Raw genomic sequence first — 25,096 nt, forward strand, 5'->3', positions numbered from 1 at the left:
AAAATATGTATCAAACATACAGCTCCAGATTACATGACTTCCGTTATTTTGGGTATTCTTTTTTATAACATTCACTGAAAGTGAATTTTAAAGAAGATGAGTGTGCTCATGTACTGAAAAGGCTTATATTACAAAAAATCGTTCAAAACTGGTCTATACAGAGTTAAAATAGTAAGTTTATACAGCAGGTTGTAAAGCTGCTAAGTACTATAGTTAAATATGAGGGAGTAGGACTAGAATTTAAAAGATGGTACGAGTGGTTAGAAACAAATTAATAAATGAATCAATATTCTTGCAGTGCAGGGAGCCAACACTCTGAGTTATAAAGGACCAGTTTAGCTGGTCTGTTAGTTCTTTAATGGCACAACGAAGTTTTGGTTTGGGTTTTTTGAAAGGTTGATTAGTTCGATGGGTTTTTTTTTCCCAGGTATGCAGAATTTTTCATCAACCTCAATCAACTTATTGTTAAAACTGATTAATTCTTCAGACTGGATCACTGGCATTTTCAATTTCGCCATCAACATTTCATTTCAGTGCACTTCAATTTGGATGGAGTGCCAACCTCTTCAGGCTAGATATTCTATTGACTGCTTTTCTGAAGTAATTAAAACAAAATTGCAATCACTTTGGTTAGAATTCATTTCACTTAACTGTAGTCATCTAGGCATTTAGTCATCCAGAGTAAGCCAGTCATTTAGGTTTCCCTTAAAGTCAATGAAAAAAGGTAATAACAAAGGATGTGACGAATGGAAGTCCAAGCCATGACTGTGATTGTGAATACAGATTATGGTTTCGCAGGAGAATGTGGCAGCACAACATATGAGGTTAAAAAAACCAAAAAAAACCCCAACAGCCCCCCAGCAAAACTCCAGTGGATTGTTAATGCTGCACTAATATTAGTTTTGACAAACTATATTAGTCATCTCACTACCGATTCAGCTGTGCTCAAAATCAGTAGTGTAACAATCATGTAACAATTCCAATATAGTTTCAATATATATGATTTTTTCAGATGGGGGTTCCAGTAAAATCCTGACTTTAGTGACTAACTTAGTAATAGCTTTTGGCCTCAGCCTCCGTTTAAACTGTGATGAAATAGGGCCTTAGTGCAAATGGGATCTTAATTACACTCTCACAGCGTAATTTATACGTTTTTGCTTTTTATAGGGCAATATCTTACAGGGCGCACTTCTGTCTCAGTAATCCTATTTTGAGTCCTCAAACAGGAAGAAGGAATTACAAGACATGTGCCTTTATTCCAGTCTTCTTGGTAAAACTGAATTAGATCTTTCATTATTCCCACAGCAATTGGGAACTCACGACTGTAATCATCCTTGTTTAACGCGGCAAACTGTTTTTGCTTTTACATCCAATTATCTGCTCAGCTGATGCTGTTACTAAGAGCCAAACCATTACAATGCCAGACCCTAAGAAGAAAAAAAGTTACTGGGATTGTTCATTTATTTTTATCTTACAACATGTGCCCTTCCCTCCCTTCTGCTTCCCTCCACAGAGCCTGCCTTTGCCAGCGTCCTAGGCATTTGGAAGAATGTTATTAATATGCCTGCTTTGGATGTGTGAGGGGCTATTAGTTTCCCACACTGTCTTCAAGCACATACTTGTCTTGTTACTGCTTCAGTGGGATGACAAGTATAATACAATATTGATTCTTAGCTGTAAATTATGGATGGGCTGAGTAACTCCCTGTTTGTTTCATAGATATGAATATTTAGAACTAGTTCCTTCATCTCCTCTTCAAGAAAAAAAAATTCTCAATAAGATATAGTTTTATACTTAAAATACCTCTGCTAATATATTTTAATGTTGTTGGATATTGTGCTATTAAAAACTGAAGTTAAATAGGCTTTAAAATTAAGTAAGTCTGGTGATTTTTGTGGGTTTTTTCAAGGATTTGCTTAGACCTTTAGGAGAAATAGCAAATCCTAACAGAAGCCTCATAAATACAATTTAATATAATAAACTATATATATAATTTACTTTATTGTCACATAAAAGTCTGGAAAACATTCACAGACATGGCCCTTTGATTCAAGCCTGTTGGAAAAACTTTACAAAAACCAGCAACTTTTGAAAATGCTAGATAGCCTGGGCATATTTTAGCAGTTTTGGTCTCACACAGGGTATATTTGTTCTGCAGGTTAGACCCTCATGGAAAAAAGGCAGTAAGGTCAGATTCTGAGTGTATCTTTCATCTACATGGGTTTAATTTATTGCATACCCCTCAGTCTCTGAATACAAACATTCAGACAAAATGGAGACTTATTTTCCGCTTTCAGGATGATTAGCCAGTTCTTTAAGGCTGTGTACCAGAGCTCATTAGGAGCTATGTTGCCTCCAGAACCGAGTAGTTAGAACTAAGAGCAGAGAAGAAGTTCTCTTGATGCCTTCAGTCAGAGTCTTTCCACATCCTCTCTTTCTCCACAAAAAAATCCCAAGTCAGAGCAAAACCCTCTCTGGGGTTTGCAAAACCCAAAACTAACAAGATTTTTTTTTTTTTTTTCTTCAAATACTGAATATTGCTGACAGGATAATGATAATAGCTTGTAGAAGTTGGCGAGGCAATGCCATTTGATGAGATGGTACATGCTATCCTGCCATCCTGCTTGGAACTCGTTAAAGAGCTGTTAATAAAAATAAGAAAATTGAAATTTTTGCAGCTTTTAAGCAAGGATCTTTTATAAGAGTATAATTCCTGTATAGCTCATTATTTTCCTAATGCTACCACGAAGTCATTTATTTCAAATAAGGCAATGTAATTAACATTCGCTAGGGGTTAAGTTAGACCAGCAGATTATTCAAACCTATAAAGCAAACATTGTACCCCACCTGTGCTCCTAATTCAAGTATTAAGCAGTACAGTTAATCTGCATCTGCTACTTAATGAGCTTCTAAAACACACATGTAGTTAAAAATCTCAGTCATAACTCACAGCTTACTTGGACATTAGTCCACATCCCAGCTCTGCCACCGATTTGGCACAAGACTTAAGTTATTTAGCCTGTTATTATATTGGTTTCCCATGTCTGAAAGTGGATGATACTTCTCAGTCACCCCACAGGGATGTTGTAAGACTGAATTTTCTCAAGTTTGCAAAGTTTTTTGTGGTCCTTGGCTTACTGTGTGGAACTGGAACGCAGTACACATGTGCCAAATATTCCTACTATCCTATAGCAACTGGGGACAGATTTTTCACATACCGGCTCTTTTATTCTGGGACAAATGGCTGCTGAGTCAAGTGGTGATGGGGCACATTGAGGACAAGGCAGACAAAATGCAAACAGAAAAGCAAACAGGTACTCTAATTTTGCAGAAAAACAAAACTAAAACTCCCAGTAAAATCAGAGTCTCTGTAAACAAGAGAACAACATAACCCCTTCTCAGAAGAGGCTTTGACAAGCTGTTGTATTGATAGCTGATTCTGGCAAGCCGGCAACTGCAGAATATTAATGAAGCATTGGTACAAGAGCAGGCTGAACAGGCTGATCATGACTGACTGAAGTCTACGGTGTGTGGTATCAGGATACATTATTTGTCTGTAGCATTTGCTCTTAGTTTGACCTTGTTGTTTGCTTGCTGCTTTCTCTCTTTCTTTTTTCCCCTTTTTTCCTTCCTTTCCCTTCCTTCCTCCCTCCTTTCCTCCTCCCCTCCCTTTCTTTCTTTCTTCTCTCTTTCATTCACTGGTGTCCATTTGCCTAATTAAGTTCAAATGTGCTGAGACCTATATAATAAAAAATGTTGCATGTCAGATATTTGAAGTGTCCTCTCGCCCTGTTTCTCTCCTGTTACTGTTAGTAGATACATGCAGCTCTTACTACAATAAGCCATGTGCTTGTTCAATGCTTACACAAATGGGCTTTATACTGGCGAACTAGAAGGAGCTTAAGAGAAAATCCTTGTGCACAATCTGACCCAGGGTATGGAAAGGCTGAGCGACGTCTCTGTATCTGACGGAGGGAAGGGAGATTGGTGGCTTCACGTAGGACACGCTTCAGTCACTCTTCCCCTGCTGCTTCCCCGGGCAGAGGGCAGGCAGCATTCCTCACCCACTGCTTGCCTATAAAAGCATAGGTACGAGCAGTGCTCGCTTGCTGGCTTTAAGCACATGATGGAATTCATATGACTGACGAAAACCACTGGTGGTGACCTTTATTTACTCAAGTGCTGCTTTTTTTTTTTTTTTTTTTTTTTTGGTCTGGTATCCTGTCCTTCACGTGAACATCATCACGCATGCCTATTTTTATGCTTTCTACCATCTTTCTTTTTATTCTTCACAGCCCATAATAAGCTCTGAGAGCTCTGAAAAGGCATTTTGCTTGTCACTGCTTCATTCCTCCCTCTTCTGCCTCTTCCCTTGTCAGCATATGTATACACTCATCTAAAATGCTGTTTTGTTTTGGTTGATAATGGATTTTGCACTTGTCTGTGTACTACCTATATTACCCACATCTTACTAGTTAGGCTTAGATTAGAGCTCAGTATATTAATGTGCTAGACTGCTTTAGGAGGAGTTCAGTTTCAGGAATATCAAGTGCAGATTTTACAGGACAAAGTTGCTTTAGCTCCTGAGCAGGTATGGAAAGTTTGAGATGTTGGATTTAATGTTTCTGACTAAACGAATCCTTTCTTCCTCCTGGTGCGAACGTATTTATGTTTTTTTTTTTCCTTTTCACCTTTTATTAACTGGAGCTGAAGTTGCCTATCATGATCATAAAGGAACATCAGGGAAGCTATTATTAACTCTACTCTGCGGGATAAACAGGAGGTGTGAGATACAACGATCCAGGCTCTTCTTTGTGGCAGTGTCATGTCTAGATGTCTAGCGTAGGTTAGCGGACAGCCTGGTCCTGCGGCAGGGCCACAAGCTGGCCGTGCACTGGCCTCTGCAGCAGTTTGCCTCTAGGCTGAGGCATAGGAGCAGCCAATGCCCCTTTGCTCGTCTCCTTAATGCCCCTTGGTTTACTGTGAAGCTTGTGCAGGGAGGAAGGCGCTGAACTGTGACGCCCGTTCTGCTGCTGTAAAGCAGTGGATATAATGGGATCTTTCCAAAGCACCAAAGCCTTAGTGACATTCAGGAACCGTCAGGATTCTTCTGACTAATGTGGTGGCAGTAATTTTTCAAAGTGGTTGTGTATTATATTTAGGAAAAGGAGTGCTTCCTCAATAAATTGATAACCCCTTTCCATTTTATGGAGAGCAATGCCTTGATGTTGTGTGGCATTTCTAAAATTTATAATAGAGATAGAAGTGTTGTCATATGAATATGAAATATGAAAACAAATATGCTCAAACCTTTGAAGTGTAAGAAAACAATAGTAGCCTTTCTTCAGGCAATAACGAAAAGTTTTCTCAGATGAGCAGAACAACAGCTTTCTGGGGCAGATAGCAAACTGTTGTTTACTGTGACTCAGTTCAGAGAAATGAGGCTCTGCTTTTCGTGCCAATTTGAGTTTTTGTGCTTTTGAAGGCAATCGGTCATCACTATGTGTGTTTGAAGTTACACTGGGCTTTCTGAGATACTCTTCCTTCTAATGGGTCCTGATTCAGCAAAACCTGGTGTTTAACTGCTTTGCCAAAGTTAAGTCTCAGCAACTAGAATTGTCTCTACTTGTCCAACTTCTAGGGGCAGGCCCAGGTTTCCCTCACTGATGTATGTCAGCAGACTAATATTAAGCTGAGAATAGGATAAGCAGAAACAAGGTACATGCCAGGGGTTCTTTCTGGACGCACGTCCACACACAAAAAAGATTTATATCCACTGCATACAGAGCAATAGGTATCTATTGCTGCCAGCAGCACATCTGTATGATATGATGCAGAAGCCAACCTACCTGGGCTCTTGCAACCTTGCGGAGAAGCCAGATGTTTTAGTGGTTGATTTCGTTTCCCCTTGGAGGTCTGCCAGAATCAGGGTGATGTCTGCTATCAGCCTCGGTCAAGTAGAGAATCAGAAGTACAGTGGGTTTCTATCACAGGACTCGCCTAGTGATAGGTAACCTTAAAAACAACACTTTGCTATTTTTGTGGTGTATATTGCTCACAGTGCTACATGGCTTTAAGCCTGAAAGTACTCCAGGTACTACCCAGAGAGATTAATATAAGCTGACACAGTTCATTTTTTTAGTTTTTGTTAAGGTAATCATATCACTCCCACTGCTAATGCAGTTTGCTACCAGAAATTGGAATATGCCGTAAGTGGCACCAAAGTAATCACATCGAGACTTGCTGGTAATCAGAAGCATGAGAGCAACCTACACACTGTTATCGTCCACAGCTTTTGACACCGGTATGGCAGGAGACCAATCAAGAGTAATAAGTTGCCTAAATGCCCAAGAAAGAAATGGGGAGGAAAGAGGAGTTTTCAGTTCATGCTGTCTGTGTAGGCTGGATTACACAGAATAGAACACAGCGGACTCCAGCTCTGTGTTTAATAATAAGGGGATTTTATAGTGGAAAAATCTCAGAATTGCAAAATGGATTCTTGCCACTACATGTTTTCTAAAAAGGTTATGCAGAATGTAGAAAGCTTAAGTTTTTAGGTATCAAGATGATTATAACAGTATAAAATTTATTTCAGGCCTTATGAGTTTTATGTGCATTACATATGATTTCTTGAGCTGCCTGGTGTTGGTTGCACTGCTCAGAACCTTTATAAGATATCACTCCGGTGGCATCTATTATGATAATTTCTAAATTAGAGAATAGCTGTGGAAAGTTTGTGAGGTTATTAGTGAAAGGCTTCCTGATGTCTTTTGACATGTGGAAACAGCAAAAATAGTACCATCAAAAAACCATCTTGTTCCTGCAAGGAATATCAACATCAACTAATATGAAGATGAAAATTAAAAAAAAAAAAGAGTACAATATAGAATTGTAATATTTTGTATTTATTGTATAGTTACACAGGGAATTTTAATTTAATGGTCAAAAATTGGGTAATGACAACATATGATAAAAAGCTGCGTAATGAATTTATTCCTTGCTGTTGTTACTGGTAATTTTGCTAAGGTACCAGTAAATCTTGCTAACAAAATGGCATTTAGTGATAATTTACTGTAACTTTTTTCCTGTAAGACCAATTTCCATTTTTTTTTCCATTTCATTCCTGTGCTAAATCCACACTGTAGATAGTAGAGCCACACAAACACATCACTTTCCAATAAGTGACTAATCGCAGATACAACTTCAGTGACTGAGATCAGTGATTTGTAATAGTTGCCACATACTGAATAGGATATTGCAAATATTCTTGTCACGTAAGTTTTTTTGCAGAACAGATTTTGCTTCTAAAAACAGGTACTTGCACTCTGTGGTCTCATGAAAGCTGGAAATCGGTCTCTGCTCTGAGGATTCTTTATAATCCCTGCAGATGATGATTGAATACTGCAGTTTGTTAAAGAAAAAAGGAAAACTGTTTGAAACTTTGTTTCTTCTCTTCTTTTTCAGCATAATTGGAAAAGTGACAGAGACCAAAAATGCCACCAGCAACAGCAGCACCACAGTACCCACCTCCAGATGGAGGTTGGGGATGGGTTGTGGTCTTCGGGGCTTTTATCTCCATTGGATTTTCCTATGCATTCCCCAAAGCCATCACGGTATTCTTCAAAGAAATACAAGAAATCTTCGACACATCATATAGTGAGATAGCTTGGATATCATCGATAATGTTGGCTGTCATGTATGCAGGAGGTAAGACATTTGTGAAATTTGCAAATATCATAGGTTTTTTTTTCCCCTATGGTCTTGAAGCATTTAAAGTTAATTACTACCAGATTTTATTGTTATTACCTAAGCATTTACCAAATTACATTTTTTCTTTTTAGTCATACTTTATCACAGAGTATTGGTAACCACATCATCATTAAAGTAATGCTCACTTTCCCTTTTAAAACATTTTGTATTATCTTCCTTCTTGTTTTCCCCTTAGGGCATTTTTTTCCTCTACCTAATTCTATTTTGCAATTTTGCCCTAAATTCAGTTTCTGAGAACTACATTTTCCAACAGTGCAATGCCCAAGTAACTTCTCCTGGGGCTGGAAGTGCATTTGCTCAGTTTCCGCTGCCTTGGTGAGATCTGTCAGTAGATCAGATGATGGAGCTTAAACACAGAATATTATTATGGAAATGAGAGTTCATTAGTCAGGCACAGGTATTCCTTTGTAGACAGGGGTTTTATATTTTGTCCTTATTTGTCCTAAAATAAAATCTTACTTTCCATTTAGGTGAAGAGCCATGTTTCATACATGCCATCTGTATGACAGCTAAGATACAGACAATCTTATTCTGGGGACTGAAATGAACAGTGAACATAAATTCTCTGATAGCTTTTTTCTTTTGAGCAAGCAAGTAAAGAACAAGACAGATGAAGAAGGATTTTAAAGTATACAGCCCTGTTTAAGTACTAAGTGTCAAACCTGCTTTGGCAGGTTTTGTGTCTATCAACCTCAAAGACTAACTGTTAAGTTCTGCTTGACTGCTTCATTTCTTCAGAATAATTTTTTTAAAGTATTGGTGGGAGCTAGCTGCTACTTAGGCAAAGCACTTTTTCAGGCAGTCCAGAGGTCTGAATAAGTTATTTCACGGAGTAGATCTAGCATTGCCCTTTCTTTGTATGTTGTGCGGTAACAGCTTGGAACATCTCAGACTGTTTGCAATGATGGAGAAACTAAATGCATACATTTATATATAAGTGTGTGTACGTCTATGTACATATGTATAAATGTATATACACAGAAACGGAAAACATTGTGCCAATAGCACACTGAGATTCAATATCATTAATCACTGAAGAGCATCACTCCAGTATTTTTCAGAAGTGGAATCTGCATAACAGTAAAGTACAATATTATCAGGTCCAGTAAACAATCTATTGAAAGAAGGTCTCGTTTTCAGCATGGTAATTTTTTATCTCTTACTTCAACTGCCTACATTCTGACACCTGAATGACCCTAGCTGCTTTAGCAGCCAGGGAAGAGAGGTAGGTGCCTACAGAGAGGGATTCAGGCTACCTGAGCTGCTCTCTCTAAGTACCTGTTTTTCCCCCTCTGACTATAAAAATGAACCTGCAGCCAGCATAGCATTAACTTAAGCACCTCAGGTAAATATTATTCAGTTAATGGGATGGAAAATGGATCCTTTTTTCAAATGTGAGCAGAGACAGAGACCTTATAAAGCCGTCTTGACAAGCGGTGTCAATATCAACAAAAGCTTGCAGTTCAGATATTTTGCTCCCTTTTTTATTCATATACTAGTAGAGAAACATAAATTATTCATATACTAGTAGAGAATCATATAGGATTTTATGGGACCAGCAACAATAACCAAGTGATTCACCCAAATTCACCAGGTGAAGAAGTAACTTGAACTAATGCAGTCAAGAGTGGAGTAAAAGAGCAGGTATGTCCTCTGTCACATTCAGGTCCCCTCTAATGTAGTTGCTTCTTTAGGATGCATCAGCATTTGCACTTATGTGTGTAACTGTGGAGTGTACGTGTGTAACTGTGGAGGCCCCTGAACAAGTGCTGGACCCATCTGGAACAAGGGAAGAGCACAGGTGTTGAAAAGCTGGAGTTTGCTTTTGCTTTCCTTATGCTCTGGCTTTTCACCTGGACTCTTTTTCACCACTTCTTCTAATCGGAGCTAGATTTTCTAAGGGCAGGTTTGCTTTATAGTGCAGGTGCTGTTCTTTATGCCGTCTCTGTCACCTCAGAGCTCCCCCGAGTTTCATTAACAATACAGATGCAAATCACAGGACGTTTAGCTGTGGTCGTTTTTATCTGCAGGGTTCAATGTGCACAACTTTAATGTAAAATACAAAGCATTCAGTACCAGTATACTAACTTCACCTGTACATTGACATTAAAAATTACAAAATGGTTTACTATTCATTCTGCTAACACCTACCCCAGTCACTATGAAGATTATCAGCACAGCAACAGTAGGCAAAGTTGTTTGGTTATCTTGTTATAGACTAGTGGCTTTAAAATGCTGAGAATGACGACCCTGCCTGATATAAACACTCTTTGAAGCCATAGCTTCTCTAGAACCACTTCCTAAAAAATAGGCCATTTAGACAATCACTGGCAGAATATGAAATAGCAATCAGGAAAAACATTTCAGAAGGAAATCACTCCATTGTTTTTACTGTCTGAAGGTGGTTTGATTCCTTAGCATTTGATGTGCTGTAATGTGAAATACACGTTCAGACCATGAGAACAAGGTGTATTGTTTACTATGAAGTGTGATACGTACGTCTGTGATAAACTCTCTGTTCATCGTACTGCTAATTAAGGTAACCTGAAAACATCTAAGATCTGTCATCCTCATTAGAGCTTAGCATTCAACCTATTAATCATCACAGTAGGGTCAGTGGACAAGTTAGAGTCTGTGCAGATGCTCCTTGCTTTGGAGGCTGCAGCCTCTTGCAGTAATTAGCTGGCATCTGTGTTTCGGTAACAAGGTATTAACTTACCTTTCAATGACTGAGAAAAAAAAAAAAAAGGGAAACTAATAAAAGGCGTCCAGTAAGGAGCTAAAAGAATGTTAATTATGTTTATCACTTACTTCATACTTAGAATAAATGGCATTAAATTATAGCACACCATCTGGCAATCCATATGGTCTCCTGCAGTCCTGGTTAATTCCAGCAAATAGGTCAAGCACAGCACTCACCCCGTTAGGAAGGCACTAAGCAGAGGTGACAAATCTGATAAACCTAATCAATATGAAACTCGTTCCCCCTCTCAATCTGGCATAATATCCACTTCCATACTGGTTGTTGCTGGTTTTTATTTTTGTTTGTTTATTTGTCATCTTAAGCTCGTGCTCTCTCCCCCTCCACCCACCTCCTGGATGTTTGTTAGAGTTTACTAAAAAGCCATCCCAAAAAGCAAGATCCTGTGATGTGATCAAGGTTACAGGTATTGCACAGCCTCTCCTGTCCAGCTCATGCTTGAAAAAAGCATCCTCTGGAGAAGAGCAATAGTTCAGTCTCCATGGCAACTCCTTCTTCTGCCTCTCTCGAGCAGACTGTCAATTGTATTAAATTAAGGGTGATGGTTTTGTGATGGACTCCTGCACCCAAGGGACTGTGACTGAGACCACCAAACTTTTGTTTCTGGAGGACAGGAGCTGGGATAACATGGAAGTGGCTGAGTTGTCCTGACAGGGCAACCTCTGTTGCTGTATGTGTATGAACACGGGTATACTAAAAGTGTGTGCATGTATGTATTCATGTTCTTGTAGAGCCATACGTACGCTCTAACACACACAAGCACCAAAGAATTCAAGAAAAAAATCAAATACATTTGAACTCAAGTTTTCTCAGTTCATTCTTCTCTTTTTCAAAACTTCGCCTCTCACTTTGCGCAGCGTTAACAGCCGAAGGTGATCAGAGAGCTCCTTATCGGAGCTCGATCTGTTTCCAGTAAAAATGTTTTCATTGCTTTCAGTGTAGGTTTGATAGGAGCCTTAGTGGCAGCTATGAAAGCCATGTGACAGGTCCAGTGATTTCAGACACAGCTGACCTTGAGGCTTAGATTTCCTTAGGGGAAAAGCAGTTGGTTTACTCACTTGTCCTTAACTCTTTCTCTGTCATTTTTCCAAGGACAATTTCACTTTGGGGTTTTGTTTCTTTGTTTTGTTTGGGTTTTTTTGTTCCAAAATATGTTTCTGGGTGTAACATTGGGTTATAGAGGCTGAGGACTGATAAATCCTTCAAGCCATACCCAGCTGTGAAATGTGGGATAGTCTTGCTGGTCTGAAGTTCAAAAAAGAAAGGTCCGTTTAAATTCCAGATGATATTTCTAAGTAAATAATTTAAAAAGAATCTTTGTACCTCTTTTGAAGAAAGATGCTATGTAAGTGTCAGTAGTGGCCATTACCATTTTTCAAAACACGCTTATAATTAAAAAATTCAGCATTTAGTAGCTTCCTCTCTCTTCTGTATTTCTTAAGTTATTCAAGTTTGAGGTGAAGTATTTCCAAACAGCAGCAAGCCCTTAAAGGATTTTTCAGGTGACAACATGGAAGTAATCTATAGACAAGTTCTCATTTTGACTCTGTCAAATATTAATTTTGGAAAATAACATATCATATGGTATGTTCAAAATATTTGTGATTTTTTTCCCAGTGGGTGTTTTGGTGATATTGCTGTGAAGATGAAATGGCATGCACAGTGGAGATGACAGTTGTGAGATCCATGTAACACAAACAACAGATGGTTATGGATTTTTACTTTTGGACAGGACCTGGGCTCCTACGCTTTTCTTCCTTCCTGGAACATGTTCTTATTTTGGTTTTACAAATACTGGCACAAGGAATTCAGTGGCCATGGATAAGGAGATTGAGAAGCTTTCTTAAATTGACCTATGTCCTTTGTTGTCAGGGACAAGGCTTTTTCTCCATCAGAATATGCAAAGAAGTGTTGAATTTTAATAACCTCATTTAGAGTGTCCTTGAAAGCAGAACTTATCAACTTTCTGAGTGCCTCATGGGCATGAGGGAATACTTCACATTTAGCCTAAAACATATATAAAACATCTATGTCAAGTTAATTTGAGACTTGCAGATAAAAGAAAAGAAGTCATAATGAGGTGACACAAGAACAGAGCATTTTGAATCTGACTAATAAATGGAGATAAGTACAAAAAAGAGGTATCAAGAGTAACAAAAATAGTATAAATTTACAGTAGTTCAGTTTTTAAAAGAAGACCTGAATGCTAAGGAAGCCTGATAAAGCCTCTGAACGGTGATACAGCAACTTCTGACACTTCTTGGAAGGCTTTGAGTTTTACTAAAACTGTACCGTGTATGGCAGTGTCCTGAGGTAGCAATGGCTGTTTTACACAGAGGCCTTCCCTAACATTTAGAAGACACTCTTTAAAATGGTCATGGGAAGAAAGATGAAAAAAGGAGATGTTGTAGATAATTTAATACAATTTTTCAAAAAGGTTTGTCCTATCTACAGGAGCACGCTGATTTTTTACTCTGCAACTTGTTACGTTTAGCTGAACAGATAAGAACTAACTGTTAAATATTCAGTGCCTTGTGGGGATCCAATTTTGCCAAGTTTTCATGAAACACAGTTTTTACTGGGATCTATTGAGCCACACTCAGGAAGCCAGTGTCAAAGTTAAGGACATGCTGCCACTGAGAGAAATAAGCTTTTTTTGTCTTTTATTGTATGTTTATGTTAATTTTGAATAATTGTCAAGAAGAGATTATGTGACATGAAGAATTCCCACTGTGTTTCTACCAAGCTCTTTCAGTATCCAAACCATAGGTTATTAGTAATGATTTGATGCATATCATAGAAATATTGATGGGAACTCTAATTTAATTATCTCAAGCCCTGTATTAAAACACTCTCATTTCCATAAAAGTAGGCAACATGGATTGCATGATGAACATTAGTTAAGCACTCTCCCTATTTAAGGCTTTGTATTTGTCTTGATGTTCATTTGGTTTTATAGCCAGGGATTTCTATAAGTAAATTAATCAATATTGACAGCTTTTTTATCTGCAAAGAAGATTCTTTTTTGTTTCCTACTTAGTTTCAAGTAATGGGTCAAAGTCAAACAATAATAAATACCATGCATCATAAAATACATTTTCTAAGGGACTAAAACTTTGGGCTTGTTTAAGAAAGATATCAAGAGACAAACTTAAGCCTTTGATATGTTCATTGAGCCCTGTAAAACTTTGACCAAAGAATGCTTATTTTGTGTGTACTAATAATGTTGGAGAAGTTCCCATATAGTTTTTCATATCACTGGATCATACAATGGTTGTATTTGTGATGTGTGTCGCATAATTCAAAGGTAATGAAACAATGGCCTAGCACAACTGGGACTCATGAGATATTTAAGCAGATACCAGAGAAGTACTGTGGGGAAGGAAAAGTCTATCTACTCACGCTGTGTATACCATTGTAGTCACACCAGCACTTCAAATGAAATAATAAACCCAGCACTTTACAAAGAACTTATTATAGAATTTTACTGGTCCATTGTTTTGGAATGTCTAAGAACTATTCCCTTGTTTATTTGAAGGGTATATTCAAGGGAAACAGAGTTGTGCTGATATGTTTAGAAGATATTCTAAGCCAGTATCAAATGGCAACAGCTGAGATTTTTACTGTTGTAGATAGGTAGACACATAGATAGATAGGCACATAGATCCATAGTTGTTAACAGAGGTAAGTGGACCAGGGACTTAATGACAGGTTTATACTGATGCCAGGAGAACTACAGACATCAAACAATGAAGTGGCTTTAAATTGTCTTTTATGATTCCTTTAAACACTCTTTTAATTGACTAACCATTTTCAAAGATTTTTGCAGAGATATATGACACATGTAGATAAACATGTGTACCATACGAAGAGTTTTTGATCTGTCAGAACCTTTTCATCTAACAGGATATCATCTAATAGGATATCATCCTATTAAGACCACGTATGTCAAAGAGCACAAACAACTCCAGCTTTAGTAGGTAATACATGTTTTGTTGGTGCATACAAGCAAAAGAAAAACTTACCTTTCTTTTCCACAAATTTTGGCAAATGAAAGAATGTGATCAAAATAAGAGACTGTATTGTGAAATAAGATATTGATTTCATCTAGTTCAAACACTTCTTGCAACACTTTACTGTTTTTTTTCTATGTCTTGCTTTGAAACACTTATCATTAAGCACTTTGACTGTTAGAAAACTTTGAACGAGGTAGTGCTACCCTTACAGCTTTTAAACAATAGTAACTAGAGATTATATGGATAGGATTCATGTGTTTAGCCTTCCTCAGCATAGGCTGAACCAGTTCTCTAGTCATCTTCTGTTGACAGTCAATAAAAATAGGAATTTCTGATTCATCCCCTCCTAAGTTGAATGCCTGAAGCATATCAAATGAATCATGTTTTTGAAAGACTTCTCTGTCTTTTGAGTGCTAAAGGAATCTAGAGGAAGAGTTGAGATGTCTTGCACAAATCTGAAGTGATGACACCCTATATGATTGTTGCCCTATACTAATACATTATACTTCTCTCCCTGGAGATCTTGAAATCTAAGAATGTTCCTGTTTGTTAGAGATATGCACCCATGCATAGTGATTTTGAGCTTGTTCTGGTTAAGGTTTGATTTTCTTCTTGAATATTCCTCTTATATGTTGCATGGGTTGTAATTCTCCCATGGTTCAGTGACGCTGACTCAGTTTTACTAGTTTTGATACTATTAAAAATACCTGGTAATTTTAAGATTACCTATTAGCTTGTAAATCTTCTCCAATCTTGCAGTGACTTTCCTCATACCCGTAATTCTCATATATCCATCACCACCTAAGAAAAAACCACAACTGGGAGAATGGCTGGTTTGTCTAATAATTGACCAAGTTTACCTTCTTCTGTAGCTGATTATAAGCTGATAGAAATCTATGGATTTGTTATCTTTTCTTCTATTCTGTGAATGATTTGAAAGTTGAATACACTTCAACCTCTTTGTAACAAGATGCCCAAACAGTTCCCTATCAGTATCAGCTGGCAATACCAATTTTGTCATGGTACAAACCTTACCCATACTGGCCTCCCATGGAGGACTCCTTTGCTTTTCCAGGAACAGAACTTGCTTGACTGAAATTTTTTCTTCTTTTACAAGAATAAGCTTCCCTGTCCCATGCATGCTGCTTCCAGATTTGCAGATGAATCTTAGCTTTTATCTTCTTGCTATTTTCTACATCATAAAATATAACTTAATGTCAAGACTTCCCAAGGTCTCTGCAATGGCTTTCAAGGTAGGACTGGCACAAGAGAAGGTGGCGGGTGTCCTGTTTGGCCTTCCCTAGAAGGGGGAGTAATCCCGTGGCCTTGGAAATAAAATTTCACTCAGAAAAGCTTCAAGAGCAGTTGTCTTCTAAATTATTTGAATTATTGACAAATACCCAAATGGCAAAATTAATCCCTCCTTATTGTGACATTGCCAAGCTTTGAGTGTGTGTAACTAAGTAGCTGAATCTGTTATTTGCCTAATCAGAATAGTTGTAATTTTCAGAGCAACAAGTAAATAAACAAGGTGCAATAGATTTTCCTTCTGGATATTTTAATTAAAGACTGTCTTTGCAGGAACTATTCAATCCATAAGAAACCAAGACTCTATAACTGTTACCATGAAACATTGAATTAAGGAACATAAGGTTTTAAACTGGTGAGAAGCAGCTTGTCATTTCTTATGGTGAAATAAGATTTTTAATTTCTCTAGTTAGTTAGTTAGTTAGTAAGTTAGTTTATCTGGACATCTGCCCAGCAAAATGCAATAATACAAAAGAATTAAAGTAAAATAGCTACATAATTGATAAGGAACTTTAGGACATGTGCTACATATGGTGAATTTGCAGGTCATCTTTGAATTTACAGCCAAATGTTCTAACGTCATAGTTTGGCTAGTGACACTGGAGAAAAAAAAAAAAAGATGACAGTAGAAGAACTTACAGCAGTTCCATTGATATACATAGCGATGAATGACAGTTTTCACTGATGATATTATGCTCTTATCAGAGACATGTAAAATAACTGCCTGGGACTCCACTCCAAGTATGGGCACCATGGTGCTAATACTGCACCATCTGCTTGATTTTAAATACTTTACTGATCTCATCAACTTCAAAGTTAAAATACATTTTTCACCTGCTTAAAGTCAACATATAAACATGTTTATATAGTTATGCAAATATGTTTATGTATAGGTGTTTCTAACATCAAGATCTCTTGAGAGTATACCTTCAATGACTTAAGTGCTCCCAGAGGCACTCATTAAGATCTAATATTTACATCAACTTTAAAAATATATTATCTATAAATGATTCATGTCTTCTCCCTAAAAGAAAATAAAATTTAGAAGATTAGCTTTAAGGATTTACAGTATTTGAGCAGAACTTTATTTACTTTATTAAAGTAATCATTTGATTAAACTTTTTAATATGACTTACTTGTACGTAACCTTATCTCTGTTTCATAAATAAAAAATAAAAATCTAAGGACGCAGTACAATTTGACCTTAAGTATGAGTCTCCTAACTTTAATTCAAATTTATTGCATTCCATAGAGTTCCAGTGCTCCAAAGTGCACTGAGTAGTGGAGAATCAGGCACCGTGACTGTAATTGTTCTGATTATTCATTGAAGGAACAAACTATGTAACAAAACACTTTCAGGTAGTGACCTGAAAGTGTATGATCCTCACGTGAGAAGAGAATGTAGTCAACATTACAGGTGGTTGTATGGGGCTGAGGCCTGGATAATCATTTTTGATTAACAGATTTTTGTTGTAGAAAGTTACAGAAAATCTCAAAATTCAACAAAAAAACCCACAAACACCTCTCCTATGGACTGGACTTGCAGATGGACTACACCTTCTGGAACGTGATGGGGCAATTCATCTCAGGGTGAGGTCCAGTGTGTGTTATGTGACATTGCATATACAATAATGAGCAACACAGTCCAGCAACTTGGCTTATACTAAATGAACGAACTGTAGAGCTACAATTTTTTTAGAGATAGTTTGGTAACATTTAGAAATGCAATACAGTACCGAGTGACGTGAAACAAAATGTTTGCAATTACTTTGTAAAGCTGAGGAAGAATTAGATCGTAGGACTGCTGCATAGTTATATTTCTAATTTGTTTATTTGTGGGAAAGAAGACATTTGAGATACTTTAGAGTGATTTATTTGAAGAGTTAATTCAACTGAAAATTCTGAGACTTGAAATTTTTATTTCACCATAGAATAAAATGGATGTTAAAGCATACGAGTGTTTCATACAATGCTAGTTCTAATTTTATGCATCGTTCCTTAAAAATCAAATAGCATGTCACAAAGATAGTACATGTGGGATTGATTCTCTTGGCTTTTACACAGCATCTTACTTTATACCTGTGTAAAGAGTGTGCAAGGCTATATAAACCATGGCCATTGTGATTTAGAAGCTTTTCATATTTACTTGCTCAAACGTAAACAGTAATCTGAGTGCAAAGCACTTGACCCTATGGTCAGAGAAACAGGGCTGAAGTGGCATATGGGATTAAAACAAGAACAAATTTATATGATAGAATTTCTTCTGGATCATTGCTCTCTGATGTTATAAAAAATCTACCTGAGAAGGTGCTCAGATATACATATTGCCTAGATCAGTCATCTTTCTAACCAGTTGCTTTTCAGTAAGATGTATTAAAACTTACTAAAGAAACATAGTTCCCCCTGTGGGAAGAAAAGAATTCTTTCATTAGGAAACCTAAGCAATATTGTCCTCACAGGCACACGTTAAATCCTTGCAGAAGCAGGTGTATTTCACTGGATTATTTTAATATGTTCTGGCTGAAGAATATCAACATAACTCAGTAGATGAAAGGTGGCTCCAGGAATGCATGATGTCTAAGCAGCATCAGTAACACAAATCATGAGAAGCCTATATTTTAATGGGCACTAATTTATTTTGAATTTATGATGCATCACAATCATTAGAAGGAACCTGCTTTATATTACATGGTGGAGAATAAGGTTTCTGACAGTGGTGGCTTGTTTCATTTCTTTACGCCAGGTAAGAAAATATGCCTGGTTCAAAAGCCACACAAATATTGTCTTCAAGTGCAATAAGATGGCAGTAGCTCAAAGCCACTCCATGTTGCTTTTTGCAGCAGAGTTCAAATATTCCCTATTCACGTAAGCAAACCTGATCTAGACTGTCCCCACCCCTGCACCCCCCATTTTCAGAAGACCTTGTCTGTAGAGGTGTATCCTCTGCTGCTACAGGGGAAAGGACAGCGTATAGACATTATATATGTTCTTTCCTCTCTAGTCCAGGCAAAACACAAATGCCATAAAGACCTTTGCCCAACTCCCTCATAACATATTCCTTTTCTGCTGCTTAAGTCCCAAGCTTCCTCTACTAATTTTTCATGATTCTTTCAGTCCTTATTTGGTCATATGTTATGAAATATTGTTTCCTTAGGGGAAGGCATACTTTCCCCCTCATTAAAGGAAGCCATCACGTTTTGGTCAGTTACAGTCCATGGAAAGTGTATTTGTTGATCCAGTCCACAAAAGAAATGGCATGTGACTATACATAGGACACATGTAAAACTTTGAAAGACCCATCAGGTAAAGCTCTTTCCATTGTAACTGGAAATCTAAAAGTGTCGACTTGATGACAAATTCAACTCTGATGACAAAAAGTATGTGAGGTGGGTATGGGAATATGCAAAGATAAACTAAAATCCACTCAGATAATGTATAGATTAAAAAAAAGTATCTGATTTCTCTTTCAGTTCTACTGGGTAGAGTGTTACTCTCAGGCATGTGTATATTGCTGTAAAAAGCTAGGGAGAAGCAAAGAAAAAAGAACGAGGAGAGAAGAGATTAGAACTAATTCTTAAATTATTGATTAATCAGTAATGATTTTTCTGAAGGTGATTATTTCTAAAAAGCAGTTAAATGTGGGTTGTCTAAAGTTTAAGTAAATTGGAAAATGTTCTGATCTGAACCTGTGGGACACTTTCAGAGTTTTGTACCTGTTCACTAAGTTGTCTCCAAAGGTTCTGCTTCCTCTAGAGTGTAATAACGGCTATTGATTCAGGCACAGCTGAAATAAAGAAATGCATTGAAAGATAGAAAACATCACATAAATCTTGTTACTATTGTTGATCAGGAGGATAATCTTTTGATAAGTTTTTGCTTTTTGTTATTCTAGTTTTGATTTTTTATTTGTGTTTCTAGCCATTTAACAGTTTATGCTGCTTTTAGTCTTTTTGACCTGGAACACAAGATCTTCAGTGTTACCTTTACATATCATTACATAATTAAACAGATTTTCTCAATATATATACGTTATTTTTTCACTTGTCTGAAAACACCCACGAACAAACCCCCCAAGGATTCTCACTTCTAATTGACAACTGAATGTAGTTGTGTCTCCTCCTGCCCTCCATCCCAGTTTCTCATTCTCCCTTTTTGCAAAATACTGGGGAAAATGCAAATTCTGTACCTGGTATGATCCCATTAATATACTACTATTGTCTGCACTTACACTCTAAATACCTTAGGTGCCAAAAGCTAATGAGGATGCTCGGTTCCCCTTTTGTATGATATCCTTGAAACACAAATAAATCCCCTTCCCCTCCTCTTTCCTTTTCCCTTCCCCTCCCTCTTCCCTCTTCCCACTTCCTTCCCTCTCTGTATTTTTCAGTAAAGTACATTTTAAGCTTAATGACACATATGTGTTAAATAGCATTTGTATATGATCTTGAAATGTTATTGACAATGACCTAAATATAATGACTTCTCAGGACACTTCCAAGTTATAAATATATCCAGATTTATACTTCTCATTACATATATTCTGAATATGTAGATGAGATTTAATGATCCACTCATGATCCATAATTCACAGTAAGTGGTCCACGGAAACATCATAGGTAGTAGATTGAGTATTTTCAATCTGAAGTTTAATTATACAGTGCAAAATTGAGGCCAGAAAGGAGTATGATAAAGAAGCAACTAGTAAGAAGCACGTATCTTGTGCTTTCTCTGAAATTAAATATTATTGCCTGTAACAATATATAAGGAGTCATTTCCAAGTTGAGTTACTTATAATATTCTTCTGGAAGAAAACAAACTGTAGGATGATGTGCAGGGTAAAAATGGGATATTGTATGAACATTAATATGATGGGCAATTTATAGAAGACAGAGAAATCCAAACGACAATATTAATCTTAACTGCAGTTGGCTGAATTTTTCACAGTGAATGCATTATCTGAAAAATGTAATGATTGGAGTTGCACACAATACACCCTGCATTCATAAGAACAACTAAATAGCCTGTGCAAGGTCTTCCGAAAGTGTTTCTATGACTTTTTGCACACTGCGATGTCTGCGAGGCTTCCAAATGACAAAGTATTGTTCTGCTTCCAGGGAAAGTAGCCAGAGATTTTTATGAAGGAGTATAAAAATCATGCATGATAATAGGGTATAATAAATAGGAAGTGGTGAGTAATGAACATTTGTGAATATTGTGTTCATATGTGCATACACAGATCTGTAGAAAAGACAGTCATTTCTCAAAGAGGAAGAAAGGGAAATATTGTAACTAGCTAATAACAAGGTTTACGAAAACGTCTATGAAGAATTAAAATAAATATTTTCAAGCACTGTTTGTTTTGGTTGGGTTTTTTTCTTTCCAACAATTAGCTCTGAGACTAACAACATATCTTTTATTTTCAAGTTGCTGTAATTCTAGTTGTGATAATGGTATACTGTAACCTCTGTCTTTCTTTTCATTTTTATGATCTGCAACAATACAGAAAATGGTCCTCCTTTTGTAACAGCAGAACATACAGAACCTGTTTGGCCATCTGGTTCATGCAGCTAGCAGGCGTAAAGACAAGTTTTTAGCTAAAAATTGTAATCTGCTTTTGCAAGGCACAAAGTATTAAACACTAAGTCTTCTTCAGTTACAAGTTTTCAAATTCTTTGTACTTGAATGGAACAGTTCGCAGATTTCCAGGTGAAAAATACTTATAAATGGGATGATTACAGGAAGAAACAACTCATTTATATCATTAGGAGTCAAACAATCAGATGAGGAAAAGCGGCAGGATTTTTTTGTCTTTTTTGTGTTCATGTGTTTGTGTGAATATCTGGTTTCTATGTCTGGGCATAGCAATTTTTTAGTAAGATTATTTTTGAGATAGAAAAACTAGTAGAAATACTGGATCACTATAAATGAACCTGTAGTTTCAGATTAGTATTAAATTTCCTTTATTCCCTATAAGCAGCGATATTAGATAAAATTTACTTTAATCTTTTCAGAAATGTGATGCTTCTTTTAGTACAAGTGCTCAAACACAGACATTACCAAATTGAAATAAGTCTTTGACTTGCAGCCATCCACAAAGAAAGAAGGAGCAGCCACTGAGGTGAATGGATAATACTTCAAGGATGAGACCTCTGGAAGAAAACCACTAAATGTTTTCATCGGAGCATTTCTATACTTAGTTATGGCTCCTGAAATTCCTGGTGAAACCCTGAAAAGGATATAAATTAGTGAAGTTTATTATTGATACCTTCATATTAACTACTGCTGTAGAGAATGATATTTGCTAATATTCATATATTAGTATTATTACCCTTGCTGTATTTCCGGAGAGGAAAAATGGGTAAGTCCTTGTTTGGTTTTTCATTTGAGGAAGTAACCTTTAATGGCACAGGTTCATTGTGCGTGTCAACACTAATATTGTTTAGGTGAAATCCCCAATATATTTTTGGGGTCTTAAAAGCTGTTTTAAATTTAGATTCATGCAAGCCTATGAAGTCCTGAGGAGTTAATTGCAGTTAAATACTAAGCTTTAAATATTAATTGTCTGTCTTCTGCAGGAAACTTCTGTTAATTCTTCCAATTACCTCATATTTGCCACTGAATTTTCTAATGTTCATGTTGATACACTACGAGACATTTACTGCTTAACTTACAAGCTGGTTGCATTGGTTTTCTGAGAAAAAAAGGACATTTTCCTGAGAAGACTGTTTGCAATGCACATATCATGTGCTGCTGCTATTTCCAGCTATTCCCGTTACAGAGGCATGCAGGCCACTTCGTGAAAAATATGTGCCTGGTGTTACAATGTCTCTATTTATATGCATCTCTCTTATAGGTGCTTTGATTCCATCTTGTCATTAGCTTGTTCCCTCCTTTATTCTTTGTTGTTTCTTGCCTTTTTCCAAGTTGAAAGACTAGTTTTTGCAAATATCTATGCGTGGGCTTCACTTTACTCAGTGATACTGAAGGTTACTGGCACACAAATACAAGGAAAGTTTGAAAAAATGCTGAAATATTTTGCTGCATCTGATTTCATTTCACTATAAATTTGTCAATGTGAACTTTGGGCAATTAATTTTGGGACAGAACTTTTTTTTTGTTGTCGGCAACCATAAATGTTTCTGAAAGCTGCTGAGTGTTCAGCAGCTCACAGAATTACACTAATTTCCTATTAAATAGTATGAAGTTTCATATTGCTAATTTCAAAAGAAATGTCATAAATCACCTTAAAGTCTTCTACTTTGTGATCAAGTGTTTTAGCCTTTCATGAAAAAAAATCTGTTGCAGAGCATGCAGAAGATAATTGATCTAAAGCATCAATACGTATCCATGTAAATAATCAGCATTGCTATGCCTTGATTAAAAACTGGGCAATATTCTAACTTTTTAAAATTCATAGATATAGAGTAATTTGCTAACTTGAAGATGTTTTCTAAATTATACAGTCCATTACTCCATACACATTCGCACTCTAGCAACTAAGAAAAAAACTTGTAACAGCTTTAATCAAAATACATAATGCCCTTGTTCGTGTCTCTGATATATCGCTGGGAGAAAAACACCAGAATACCAAAACAGATCAAGGATCTGTATTTTCTACATAAGAGCAATACGTTTAGAGCAAGCATCAGCACCACCGATCACGTATTTTGTTTCTTCTGAACATTTCAGGAAAAGGACAGCTCATATTTGCAGCCAGACATATGGGTTCCTGACTTGAGCACATCAGTTCAAAATTATCGTGTATAACCTTTTGGGAAGAGGAACCATGAAGAAGCAGCCAGTGTGTTGAGGTGCTCAACCATCAGCCAGGCTCTTGTAGGTTACCACAGACATCATTACTGTATTTCTTATAGAAGTCCTGAGGAATATCTGAAGGTCAAATTAATCCTCATTAGTAATGAAAGGATAGAAACTTAATAGAATTCAAGGATCCTTCAGGACAGAAGTGAGAATGTGTGCATTCAGGGTAATGACACTGAGGAAATGTAATTAGAGGAGGGGAAGTGGTGAGCAAAGTGTGATGGATGGTTGAACGACAGACTGCTTACTGCCCGGCATGCTGTGCTTTCAGCTGCTGACCTATCTTAACTCGTAGTTCAGTGGCCCTAACTCAATGTTAGCTATTTCTTTTTGGTGATATTTATTGCAAGAGCAATTTTTCTCTTTGCTCTCTGTTAATTTACTGTATTACCTCGGTTTACGGAATCAGTGCAGCCAGTTGTAATTATTGTAAGAAGTGGAAAACAAATACTGCCAAGTGGAAACTACAGAGAAAGCTTTCCAATGACTGTTGAACTATGTTACCTTCATCGCTGTTACACAAACACATACGATATGTCAGAAGCGCAGGTTACCATTCCCAGAAATGTAATAATGTGGATCTAACAGAAAAATAGTTGCGTGACATTTTAATATTTTCAAATTCATAGATACTTTTTTGCTTTTTTTTCTGTCTGCCTTCTCTAAATGCCTATCCAAGAGTACTAGAAGTATTTAGACAAAGGTTTTTGAACTAGAGATGTCTGTCACAGAATGCTCACTATTTTGACTTATTCCTGCTTGAGAAAAGCAGCATATTTATAAAGCATTTTCCAACTTAATGAACATGATCAGACTCAATTTTGAGTTGCTTTTCTCCTGGATGCCAGCTATGACATTCCAATAGCAGTACTAAGTACTTGCTTAAAGCATTTGTGTTTGAAGGAGTTGTTTTAAAGTGAAAGATAAGGTTCTACTTTAGCAAAATATCATGGATTCTTTGCCAAATGAAGAAAATTTGCTCTTGCAAGTGCATTTTATATCTTTAAAAAAAAAAAGAAAAAGTAGAAGAAAAAAGAAAAAGAAGAAAAAGAAGAAGAAGAAGGAAAAGGAAAAGGACAAGGACAAGGACAAGGAAAAGGGAAAGGGAAAAGGAGAAAGGAGAAAGGAGAAAGGAAAAGGAAAAGAAAAAGGGAAAAAGAAAAAGGAGAAAGGAGAAAAGAAAAAGGAAAAAGGAAAAGGAAAAAGGAAAAGGAAAAAAAGAAAGTCTGACTGATATTAGCAAGTAGTTTATCCTAATGTTAATTTTTGGAGCTCCTCGGTCTTTTCCAGCCTTGTAGGAAACAGAAATAAAAAATAAAGCTGAACTGGAAAGATCGCCGCATTGACTCTGCAGAGCAGATGACTGAAAATGTACTCATGCTTAAATCACTTGACTTGACAGTATGCAATCTACAATATT

General features: G+C 36.8%; 1 protein-coding gene across 1 annotated transcript in view; it reads left to right on the plus strand.

Annotated features, from left to right (window-relative positions):
• Window positions 1-7,493: 7,493 nt before the first annotated feature.
• Window positions 7,494-25,096, plus strand: part of SLC16A7 (solute carrier family 16 (monocarboxylate transporter), member 7) — a 29,902-nt gene continuing 12,299 nt past the window's right edge. The window contains exon 1 of the mRNA XM_010289801.1: window positions 7,494-7,707. Coding sequence (XP_010288103.1) covers window positions 7,494-7,707 — 214 coding nt within the window. The remainder of the gene's footprint in view (window positions 7,708-25,096) is intronic.

Source organism: Phaethon lepturus, unplaced genomic scaffold (genome assembly GCF_000687285.1).
Source record: "Phaethon lepturus isolate BGI_N335 unplaced genomic scaffold, ASM68728v1 scaffold386, whole genome shotgun sequence".
Taxonomy (NCBI): Eukaryota; Metazoa; Chordata; class Aves; order Phaethontiformes; family Phaethontidae; genus Phaethon; species Phaethon lepturus.